The sequence below is a fragment of the Staurois parvus genome, unplaced genomic scaffold (genome assembly GCF_062004578.1).
Source record: "Staurois parvus isolate SC_StPar_1 unplaced genomic scaffold, SC_StPar_1.0 ptg001196l, whole genome shotgun sequence".
NCBI classification, from domain to species: Eukaryota; Metazoa; Chordata; class Amphibia; order Anura; family Ranidae; genus Staurois; species Staurois parvus.
In genome coordinates, this window is record NW_028318992.1 from 1,259,922 (window position 1) to 1,271,896 (window position 11,975).

The 11,975-nt window shown below is 42.2% G+C and overlaps 1 protein-coding gene across 2 annotated transcripts in view; it reads left to right on the forward strand.

Annotated features, from left to right (window-relative positions):
- The window catches only part of UNC93A (unc-93 homolog A), a 729,857-nt gene extending 718,537 nt beyond the window's left edge, over positions 1-11,320 (forward strand). For both annotated transcript variants that reach the window (XM_089660014.1, XM_089660015.1), the window contains one exon: positions 10,907-11,320. In XM_089660014.1, the coding sequence (XP_089516140.1) occupies positions 10,907-11,178 (272 nt within the window). In that variant the 3' untranslated portion in view covers positions 11,179-11,320. The remainder of the gene's footprint in view (positions 1-10,906) is intronic.
- Positions 11,321-11,975: the final 655 nt, after the last annotated feature.

The following is an 11,975-nucleotide window of genomic DNA, read 5'->3' on the forward strand; positions in this document are numbered from 1 at the left end:
GACATCTCTGTATGTAGTTTGCAACAAGCCAAGATAACTTTCAGAGGGGCTATGATTCCCTAGCCCGTAAGGGGTTGTTGCTGCTGATCCATAAAGACTGACAGGTTTCAAGGAAAAGAACGGTCCAGGAACTGTGTCTGTAAATAGGAAGGAAGTTGTCCCCGTGCATTGATTCCATCAAATTGGGCATTCCATACCCCCTATTACCCTATCCAAGTTATTTCCCCTATTAAAATTACATGGACTGTTCACTGACTATGGATGCAAGTGTGGAAAATGCATGTTGCCTGGCTATACAGCGCTTAGGAGGACCTAAAAAATACATTTCCATTGACTCAATCATTTCAATATGGACGACTCTGACCGCCTCTAGTGTGGCATGTAATGACAAACCAGGGTGTTGTCATATATTACAGGGATGAGGAGTGATTATTATATTTATTGTTGTTGAGGTATATTAAAAATGTAAAACTCCTCTATCCCAGAAATTAACTTTCCCACAGTAACTCGGTTCATTCAGAGAAAGACATTTTTATTCGGCTCCAGAACAGTCACTCAGAAAAGAACTAGTTTAAAAGAACTAAAGCTCCAGCTATCCAGCAGCTCATAGAGCCCCTTCTGTAAATAGTCATCATTGGTGTTTGATTTGGAGGGGGTGGTGTAGCACAATCAAAGAAACAATATGATGATGGCCAGGAATAATTATGGTTTTTTTCTCATCTGGTCCTAAGTTTGATTCCCTATAATAGCCACCTACTCTCAATGGGCCATTTTGATCAAGAAATGTATCATATTTTTGCAAAGCATTTTCGGTAGAACTTATCTTCTTGTTTAGGATACAGTCAATCTCCCTGGCATAAGTTTCATATTGCACAATGTGGATGATGAAATCTTGAGACTGCTGGAGTTCTACTGTTGAACTAATCCTTTGTCAGTGGTGCCCACTTGATCTGGCCTGGCTTCCTTGGGTGGTATACTCCAAACATTGGCAGCTACCAGCACTCCACAGAGTCTTTAAGAGTGGGGGCTATTTCTGCATGACCTTTCTCACAGATTTTCTCCATGAAAGGAAAGTAGTCGTCTCATATCTGGCTTTCTTTGAAAATTACACTCAAGAGAAGAGAAACACCTTTTTACTTTTTCTCTTTTATAAGGTTGGTGTCTGTTCTGTGGTCTGAAGGGAAGAGGCATGACCCAGCTGTTTGTGGTATCTTTGACTAGTCCCTGCTCCTTTATTTCCATGAAGAGTTTGTCCTCAATAGATATTACTACCTAATTGTCCTCTTTTGTTCTTTGAAAGACTGTACCCCCCTAAATGGTCTTGGTCACTGTCACAGGCAAGGTTGACGAGAGGAACCTATGAAGGGACAAGTGGGTAGTGTATGGCATTCCTTTATGAGGAGGTGGTTGTGCTATGGCTGGAAAAGGGAGGGATGTAATTTCTCTAGTGTATTTGTAAGCATGCTGTTAACAGAGGTAGCTTTGTGCATGTTTCTTAGGAAGACATCTCCTATAATGACCAATCCTAGGTCTAACTTCCGGCATAGGGATCATTGTGGGGACCATTTAATTTGAGCTCTCACTTTATGGACAAGTAAGATATCTCTCCTAAGGAATAGGACTATCTGAACCTGATGATCAAGTTCTTTAATGAACTATGAGTTTCAAGCTTGGGTGATGAACCACTGCGCCTGGTGTAGGCATTTCAGATCTGTGATCAGGTAGAATATCTGATTGCATTCAGTAAGAGTTGGTAAGGACAGGTATGGTATGTCCATCAATAGACTCAACTTGGTAGCCATGTGCTTTCCTGTCTGCCATCTTCACTATTCCTGCACAAGTTTTTAGGGAGCAGGGAATGTTGGAACCTTTAATGCTGAATATGCCAAAGAAGGATGAGCTGGCTAAAGACATGTTACTTTGATCATCAAAAATTGCATAAATTTTAATGACTTTGTTCCTTTGGCCTGCTGGGTAAATTCTCAATAGACAGATTTTGGAGCAGGACCTTCCACCTATGATTCATTTGCAGACCTCTGTGCATTGTGAAGTGATCTCTGGTATAGTGGTAGCATTGTGTCCTTCCTCCCCGCTATGCCCGCTAGTACTGTATGTGCTTTGTAAAGTCCATGGGGCTGGTCCAGGGTGTAAAGCTGTGTTGTGATCTGAGCTGTTACAGTCTATGCAATTTGAACTGACCTTACAATCCATGGCAAAGTGAGATGTCAATAAATAGCATTGTAGCAGATGTTGTTCTCCTTCAGGAAGGCTTTGCGTTCCTCCATGGACTTCTCTCTGAAGGCTTTGCATTTTAGAAGAGGATGTAACTTCTGGTTCAAGAGACACTGCTTACAAGGATCTTTGTCTCTGAGTTAGAGGAGCTGGCGGTTTGCGAGGATTCAGTCCTGTAGGAGCAGCACATGACAATGTTAAGTCAAAACTAGGATTATTTGTTGTTCTAGCTTGCTGGCTTACAAAGTCCACAAAAACAGAGAAAGGGGGGGATGGAACATTATACTGTCTTTTATATTTGAAGCCATAAATTACAGGGTAGCTTTTGTACAATGGGGTGGACACCTCTGGCTGTGTCAAGGAAAGCAAGTCCTTGCAAGTCCCCTTCGGCTTGGCTACCTGAAGTTCCACTTACTAAAGCCACTTAGTAATCTGAGTTTCTGATAGGCCTTGTTAGGTATCTTAGGAAAGCTAACACATCTTTTGAATAATTCACTATTGATTCTATTGAGCCATAACATTCGTCAAGTCTATCCTAGATCATTTTAAAGGCCCTCATCTGGGTAGTTTATGTTTATTGTCCTGATTCACCTGGCATGTTCAGCGGACTTATTTAAAGCTATTTGATCAGGAGGGCCATCTTTTCATTACATCTAAGTCTGTGATAATGTTTTGGAAAGAAGATCACCAGGCTTTGTAGCTTTCAGGGCGGTCAATAAACTTTTCAAGTTCTTTGTGACTAACTTGTTCACTATCAGAGTACAGTATACAGCTAATTCTAGGGCCTCTGCTTCAACTATAGTGACTGCCACTTCTTTCTCTGCAGTAAGCTTCTCCAGGTCTGCTCCTAGTAGGGGGACAGACTAAAACATTTAACCTCCCTAGCGGTAGTCCCGAGTGTAGCTCGGGGTAAAATGTCAGTACCAAAAGCGGTAACCCCGAGCTACACTCGGGCTTACCATGCGGCGCTGCATAGGGATTCCCTGCAGAGCTTACCTTGTCCTTCGCTCCCGCGATGTGTCCCCTGCAGCGTCCCCAGCCATCTCCTTCGGCCGATGCCGGCATCTGGCTTCTGTGTTCCGGTCCCTGTGACGTCGGGACGTACGGGCACCGGGGGGAAATTTTAAAATTTTAAAAAATGTCATTTTTTCCAAACAAATTTTACCTAGTAAAACATTGCTGTTTCAACCCATTTCACATACATTTTGTCCCTAGTGCTTTGCCCTGTGCCCTGCCTGCATTTTGTCTGTTCTTTCCGCCTGGAAACTGAGAAAAGTCCATGGCGTCCAAAAAGTGTCCCTTTAGGTCAAAAGCGGGTTTAGATCAGCTAGAGAACAGCGATAGTAAATCAGAACCACTTGCAGAATTGAGTGATGATTCGTGGGGAAATTCGTCATCAGACACTGAAAACGATTTTGCGACTTTGCTCAGCAATGTGCGAACCTGGCGCTCTATTTCAAATTTCAGTGTTTTTGGTTTGATTATATTATTGAATTAAATGTATTATTATATTATTATTTTTTATGATTATTTATTAAATTATAATTTATGATTTCGTGTTTCAAATATTATCATACCCAGGAAGTTTAATAGACTCTTGTTCGGACAGATTTCAGTGAGTTATTCCTAAAAATTACAGCCTACAATAAAAAAAACTACATATTTCCATGCAAAATAATGGTACCGCTTTCAGCACCAAAAATCTGAAATAATCATACCGCTAGGGAGGTTAATGTGAAAAGGGCTTTATGTAGCTTAACGTGTAATAAACTGCCTAAATCTCAATCAATTGACTTGAAACTTTGCACAGCCCAAGTTCTCAACACCCCAAACATGTCCTAGAAGTTTCATAGATTATGGCCTTCCGCAAAGAAAATGGGGGACATTAAGCTTGTTTTTTGGGGGGCTTAATGTGGCTTAATGTACAAAAAAGAGCTTAGATGTTTACCAATCTCCCCCAAACCTCACACAATAGAAGACTATCTATGGCAACATATTCTAAAAATTTTAGATCATTTGGTAAATCACACCAAAAGTTATTCACATTAAGCTATATTTTACAGTGCTAAAGCATTTAATGTGAACAGCTTAATGTAAAAAGAGCTTAACGTACCATAATGTGCCTAAACCTCAATCAATTGACTTGAAACTTTGCAAAGCCCAAGTTCTCATCACCCCAAACATGTGCTAGAAGTTTCATAGATTTTGGACTTCCACAAAAAAAATGGGGGACATTAAGCTTGTTTTTTGGGGGGCTTAATGTGGCTTAACATACAAAAAAGAGCTTAAATGTTTACCAATCTCTCCCAAACTTCACACATTAGAAGACTCTATGTCAACATATTCTGAAAATTTCAGGTCATTTGCTAAATCACACCAAAAGTTATTCACATTAAGCTATATTTCACAGTGCTAAAACATTTAATGTGAACCGCTTAATGTAAAAAGAGCTTAACGTACCATAATGTGCCTAAACCTCAATCAATTGCCTTGAAACTTTGCACAGCCCAAGTTCTCAACGTCCCAAACATGTCCTAGAAGTTTCATAGATTTCTGCCTTCCACAAAGAAAATGGGGGACATTAAGCTTTTTTTTATGGGGGAAGCTTAATGTAGCTTAACGTACAAAAAGAGCTTAGATGTTGACCAATTTCCCCCAAACTTCACACATTAGAATACTCTATTTCAACATATTCTGAAAAGTTTAGATCATTTGGTAAATCACACCAAACATTCACATTACGCTATATTTTACAGGGCTAAAACATTTAATGTAAACAGCTTAATGTAAAAAGAGCTTAACGTACCATAATGTGCCTAAACCTCAATCAATTGACTTGAAACTTTGCACAGCCCAAGTTCTCCACATCCCAAACATGTCCTAGAAGTTTCATAGATTTTGGACCTCCACAAAGAAAAATGGAGGACACTAAGTTTGTTTTTTGGGGGGCTTAATGTGGCTTAACATCCAAAAAAGAGCTTAGATGTTTACCAATTTCCCCCAAACTTCACAAAATACAAGAATCTACATCACGGTTACTGAATTAAAATTCATGGAGGTCCAGTTTTTAATTCTTTCTGCAGAGGTCAGAATCTCATTTTTCTTCTATGACTCAGTTCTTTAACGTCACAGCCCCTTTTCAATTAATGTCCTCAGTCCCCCTTTTCCAATCATACCCCTCTTTACATCACAACTCCCTTTCACATCAGAGCCCCCAACATTACATCCACGCTTACATCACATCCCCCTTGCAATCATAGACCCCTCCCTCACATCACAGTCGCCTTTGCAATCACAACCCCCCACATCACAGCTCACCCCCTCTTGACATCACAGCCCTCCTCCTCACATCACAAACCCTTCATATCACAGCCCCTCTTTCACATTACAGCCACCCATATCACATCACAGCTCGCCCTTTATACAGCTCCCCCATCTTACATCACAGCCTGCCATATTACAGCTCCACATCTCGCATCAAAGCTCCCCCTTCTCACATCACAGTCCGGCATATCACAGCTCCCCCTCCCGCATCACAGCTTCCCCTTCTCACATCACAGCCCCCAATACCACAGCTTCTCCCTCTCACATTATTGCCCCCCTCTCACAAACCTTCATACCACAGCGCCTCCCCCCATTCTCATCACAGCCCCTTATATCATGGCTCCCCATTCTCACATCACAGCCCCCTATATCACATCACAGCCCCCATATCACAGATTCTCCCTATCACATCACAGCTCCCCAAGTATTACAATTCCCCTCTCTCACAGCCACTCATATCAGAGCTCACCCCTCACAGCTCCCCCCTCTCACTTCCCAGCCCCCCATATCACAGCTCCCTCTCTGAAATCACAGCCCCCCATAATCTTCCCCTAGCTTAACTCAGTGTTGTGGAGGGCGGGGAGAGTGGCAGGGTAGACTCCTCTTCTGTGTGCGCACACCTGCTGCTGCCACTAGGCTCCATGTCTCCCACCCTCCTCCTTACTGTGGGTTCAGTGGTGGACAAGTGCATTGGGGGGAAGAGGTTGGGCATACTCCTGTAGACCTTACTTTCCTCCAGCCCACTCTGCTGTGACTTCAACAGCGGTGGCAGGTGAGTGAATGTGGGGGGGGGGATTCGGGTCCTCCTTGCTGTGGGTTCAGTGGCGACAAGTGTATTCAGGGGGAGGGGGAGGGCAACTGCTGCTTCCCCTGTAGACCTTCCATTCCTTCCGCCCGCTCTGCTGCGGTGGGCGGGTGCATGGGGGGGTCCAGGTCCCCGTCCACCTTGCCATTTCTCCCACCCTCTGCAGGACAGTAATCCTTAATATCTGCAGTGGTGGGAGGAAAGGAGTCTGCTCAGGCTGCTGGGTGGTGCGGCTGAGGTCCACACTGAACTATCACTTGGTCTGTGTATGGACCGCAGTCCGCCATTTAGTGAAGCCTGCTCTACATGTACCAACAAATTGTGAAAATTTCAGGCTGTTTCAGAAAACATGCCAAAATTTATTCAGAGAGGGAGACAGAGGGAGAGAGAAAGAAGGAGGGGGGAGGGAAACGAGAGTCTCAATGCCACTACATTGATCACTTTGCTTCGTCTCCTTGTGCTGTGAGCTGAGCAATTGGAGCCAGTCAAGCCTATCAAGGCTTGACTGGCTCCAATTGCTCAGCTCACAGCACAAGGAGACGAAGCAAAGTGATCACTAAAGCCTGTCAGCCTTTCCCGTACTCTCAGTTGTCAGTAAAGGCAGAGAAGGGCTGTTGGTGCAGAACAACAGCGGAGGTAGAATTTTCACAGAGGATATTGCAGGTCTACCAGTGAAGGATGTTCAACTGCTTTCTCCAGCTGCTTGCTCTGCTCAGGCTGCCCCCCCATCTCTAGTTACACTCTTTTGTTCCTCCAGCACAGAATGCCATCCTCTGTCTCTCTATTCCTGGCTCCCCTAATCACTCACAGCTCTCAGACTCTACCATAGTCATGGTAAGCAAGGTGGACAATGGAAGAGGTAGAGCAGCTCAGTAGAATAAAGTTGGAGCCTCCTGGCTGTGAATTCTGTGGCTTTGCATATACATCACTGGTTGCTAGATACCAGGTGGTTCTAGCAACCAGTGATTTCACTGGGGGACATTGGGCAGCGGCTACCAGAACCGGAAAGCTGGTCTTCCGAAAGCTGGTCTTCGGATGGTACAGCAAACAGAGGATTCTGAGCCAGCTGTTATGCTACCCCAATGTGCAGGCAGCATGGGTTACAGACTCCCTTGGATGCAGCCTTTCAGAGCAGCCCAGGGGGGCTGTCATTCCTAGGACACCACCTCCATTAACGGTACAGACCAGCAATCTGTGTATCCTGGTCCACCCACTGCAACAAGCAGGGCTGGAAATACATCCCTGCTTGCTGGAGAACAGAACTACAGATGGGACATACCAAGACCGGTGTCTGTGGGAATAGGAGGCATAGCAGTGATCGGTCTTACTAGAAGGAAACCAATGGGAATTAAGGGTTTGATTTAAAAATACCCAGGCTATTTCAGAACAACTACTCCGATAACAAGAATATGGATTACATATTCAGGGAAGGCAGGAGATAAGCAACAAGTACATGTAAAAAAAGTTTTTGCCCAGAGTTCTCCTTTAAATGTTAATGATCTTTAGTCTGTTTTACCAAACAACCTGAGATTTTTATAATATGTTGGCATAGCTAGAGTCTTCTATTGTATACATTTTGAGGAAATTGGATAACATCCAAGCTCTCTTTTGTACTTTAAGCCACAATTAGTTCCCCTAAAAATAAGTACAGCACCCCCCTGACCCCCAGAGGCGTAGCATGGACCCTCAAAGGCAGGGAAGGCTGACATTTTGTTTTCGTGCAGATCCTAGGCCAGTGAAGGGATGTGCGATCAAAGAAAAGTTAGGCTATAGTCAGTTTAAGTACATCTTTGAATTCTTTATTGGGTAACTTCATAACTGGGAGATAGGACATAGGGTTTAGAACATTCATGTCAAAACTATATTAGAAAAGAACTCCAGACTCACCAGACCCTTTCAGTATTTCACAGTGCAGAATCAATAGGAGCACAAGCTAGCACTGGTTATTAGAGGAACAGCTAAATATGGATAGTCATGTGATCTTCAATAGGTCGGACAGATTTGCCCCCTAGGTACATTCTAGTACCAGGTACCTCCAGTAGCCATAAAGCTTCTCTCATTCTCCTCCTCAATCAGCATGTGAGGCCCCTTCTAGGCTTGAGGCCTAGTCAAACCTTTCCCGCCAAGCCTGGAGGTAGACTGTACTAAGATTGAGCACATAGCAATTCTCATGAATATATACAGTGGATATAAAAAGTCGACATACCACTATTAAAAAAGTCAGGTTTCTGTGATGTAAGAAAATGAGACAAAGAAAAATGATTTCAGAAAAATTTCCACATTTAATGTGACCTATAAACTGTACAACTCAGTTGAAAAACATACTGAAATCTTTTCGGTGGAGGGAAGTAAAAATAAAAGACTAAAATAATATGGTTGCATAAGTGTGCACACCCTTAAACTAATACTTTGTTGAAGCACCTTTTCATGTTATTACATCACTCAGTCTTTTTGGGTATGAGTCTATCAGCATGGCACATCTTGACTTTGCAATATTTGCCCACTCTTCCTTGCAAAAACTCTTCAAATCTGTCAGATTGCGAAGGCATCTCATGTGCACAGCCCTCTTTAGATCACCACACAGATTATCAATCAGATTCAGGTCTGGGCTCTGGCTGGGCCGTTCTAAAACTTTAATCATCTTCTGGTGAAGCCATTCCTTTGTTGATTTGGATGTATGCTTGGGTCGTTGTCATGCTGAAAGATGAAGTTCCTCTTCATGTTCAGCTTTCTAGCAGAAGCCTGAAGGTTTTGTGCCAATATTGACTGGTATTTGGAACTTGGAAGAATGCACTTCCCAAGCATGCACCACAAGCCAAGAAATCCCCAGTGATTGCCTGGTGAGCTACAAACACACACTCATAATATTCCCCCATTGGCTGTCCCACGCTACAGCCACTACACAAGGTGTCACTCACTTGCTTTGTGGGAGATCAAAACCCATGAAACTTCTAGGAAATGTTTGGGGTGTTGAGAACTTGGGCTGTGCAAAGTTTTAAGTCAATTGATTGAGATTTAGGCACATTATGGTACTTTAAGCTCTTTTTACATTAAGCTGTTCACATTAAATGTTTTAGCACTGTAAAATATAGCTTAATGTGAATAACTTTTGGTGTGATTTACCAAATGATCTGAAATTTTCAAAATATGTTGCCATAGATAGAGTCTTCTATTGTGTGAAGTTTGGGGGAGATTGGTAAACATCTAAGCTCTTTTTTGTACGTTAAGCCACATTAAGCTCCCCAAAAAACAAGCTTAATGTCCCCCATTTTTTTTGTGGAAGGCTGAAATCTATGAAACTTCTAGGACTTGTTTGGGATGATGAGAACTTGGGCTGTGCAAAGTTTCAAGTCAATTGATTGAGGTTTAGGCAGTTTATTACACGTTAAGCTACATTAAGCCATTTTCACATTAATGTGTCCGTTTATGGACCAGCGGTAATAGATCGCTGCTCAGTTCTCCGGCATTCTCGGAGAACACAGTTCTCCTGTGAATGCAGTTTATAAAGCAGTTCTCCAAACGAAAGGAGAACGGTCTCCAAACGCTGGAGAACGGTCTACAAACTCTGGAAAACGGCTCATTTTACTATAATCTCTCGAGATTATAGTAAAAGATCAGTTTACTAAACAGAGGTAAATTATCTCTGCTTAGTTTTCGGTCCCTCTGATTCTCCAGCTCTGGGCTGGAGAATCTGGAGGGAGAACACAGATCTCCAGAGAAGGGCTAACATGATCTCCTGAGTGTCATAAACTGTGAATGACCAGAGAATAGCTGAGATCTGTTGAATCGCAGCTATTCTGTGTGTCATAAATGGACACCTAAATGTTTTAGTCTGTCCCCTCACAGGGTGTGTTATGCAGCAGGTAAAAAAACAGGAGAGAAGAGGGAGCTGATGATCAGACAGTTGGAGCTGCCCCACAACTGCAAAGAATCATGTGGGGAAGCTTCAAGAGGAGAAATAAGGCAGAAGCCAGAGCATGCTCACAAAAGGGGTTGATTTATTAAAGGCAGATTGACTGTACACTTTGCAAGTGCAGTTGTACTCTGTAAGGGAATTTGTTCTAGAGCTTATTAAATGAGAAGATCTGCTGACTTTTGTCATCCGATCATGTACAAGCAAAAATGCTGTTTTTTTATTTTCCTTGCATGTGATTGGCTATTTTTTGCAAAGTGAAGCTTCATCTTATTTACTAAGCTCTGAAGCAAATTCCCTTGGAGAGTGCTATTGCACTTACAAAGTTCACAGGCAAATCACCTGTAGTAAATCAACCCCAAAGTGTGGCAATACAGGAGCCAGAAGAACAGTTGTGCTGGAGCTGCCACACGCAGTGTAGACTGTGGACATGCATGGAAGCAACTGGATCAACCAGATATTTGTAAGAAAAGTAACAAATGGATGATTGCAAGCTTCTGCGCACAGGCATAGTCCATAATCTTAAAGAGATATACACAGATAATTGTTTTAGGTTTAATGACACTTTGACTAAGCTATGAATAAGTTTGATTCTAATTAATCTTCTAAAAAATTTATGTTTTATTTCACAGCTCTTTACGGAGTATTGTTTGACAAGAACAAAGAAGCTGGCTTTGCCAATTATCGTCTGTGGGAGTCCTTAGGGTTTGTTATAGCTTATGGGTATAGCAACTTTTTGTGTGTATCTGCAAAATTGTATATACTACTTTCTGTACTTATATTTGGAATAACACTTTATTCTGTAGTGGAATATGTTGAAAAAAAACCCAAAACAATGCTAAGCAGTGAAGCAAAGAATGTACTGGACATCAAGGTCTGCCTTTACCAGCAGACTAAAATGTAAAATTATGTCAATTAGGCATACGTTTGATCACTGTTTGCATGGTCAATGAATATTCAATATTATGATGATGATGAAGATGAAGGCATTTCTCCATTGGTGTTAAAGTAAAATCATAAGCAATAATAAATTCACTTTAAACAGATTTAAAGGAAAAAGTGTAATTGGTGTGTGTTCAATTACTTAATTCATATTGTATTAGTATAAATGCTGAATTTTTAAAGAAAATCTTATTATACAAGGGTAGACATTGACAACAAAATTCCATTCTCCTGTACCTCAAGTGTATTGATCAACTGATTTTAAAGTGAATTGGGAAACTGAACAAGTTGTTTGAAAATGAGTTTTGGTTTCACCCAACAATGAATCTGATGCAAATTTTCAGGATTGAATTTGACCAAACAACCAGATGTTTCGCTGAAAAATGTTGTGCCATCCCATAATGCACTGCTTTTTACCCCAGCAGACTCAAGAGATTCAATAATGGGGAGAATAGATGTTGTGAACTGGAGTCTGTTCTAACTAAGGGGCAAACAAGCTAACCAGTTTTCACAGCTAGGGCTAGCTTGTTGCCATGACGGAGTCAAAGAGGACTTCAAGGAGCCTTGAAAATATGGGGTACCCAGGGGTGAACTGACCATTCTGGCACTCGGGCACTGCATGAGGGTCCAGGGTTACTAGAGGGCAGCATGAGAGGCTCAGTCCATCCCTGTATATGCCAATTCTGAAAGGAGGACATAAGAAAGCCGTGAGAGGATGGACAGTGAGGTGTGGTTCATGTACTAAGTGGAGAGAAGAAG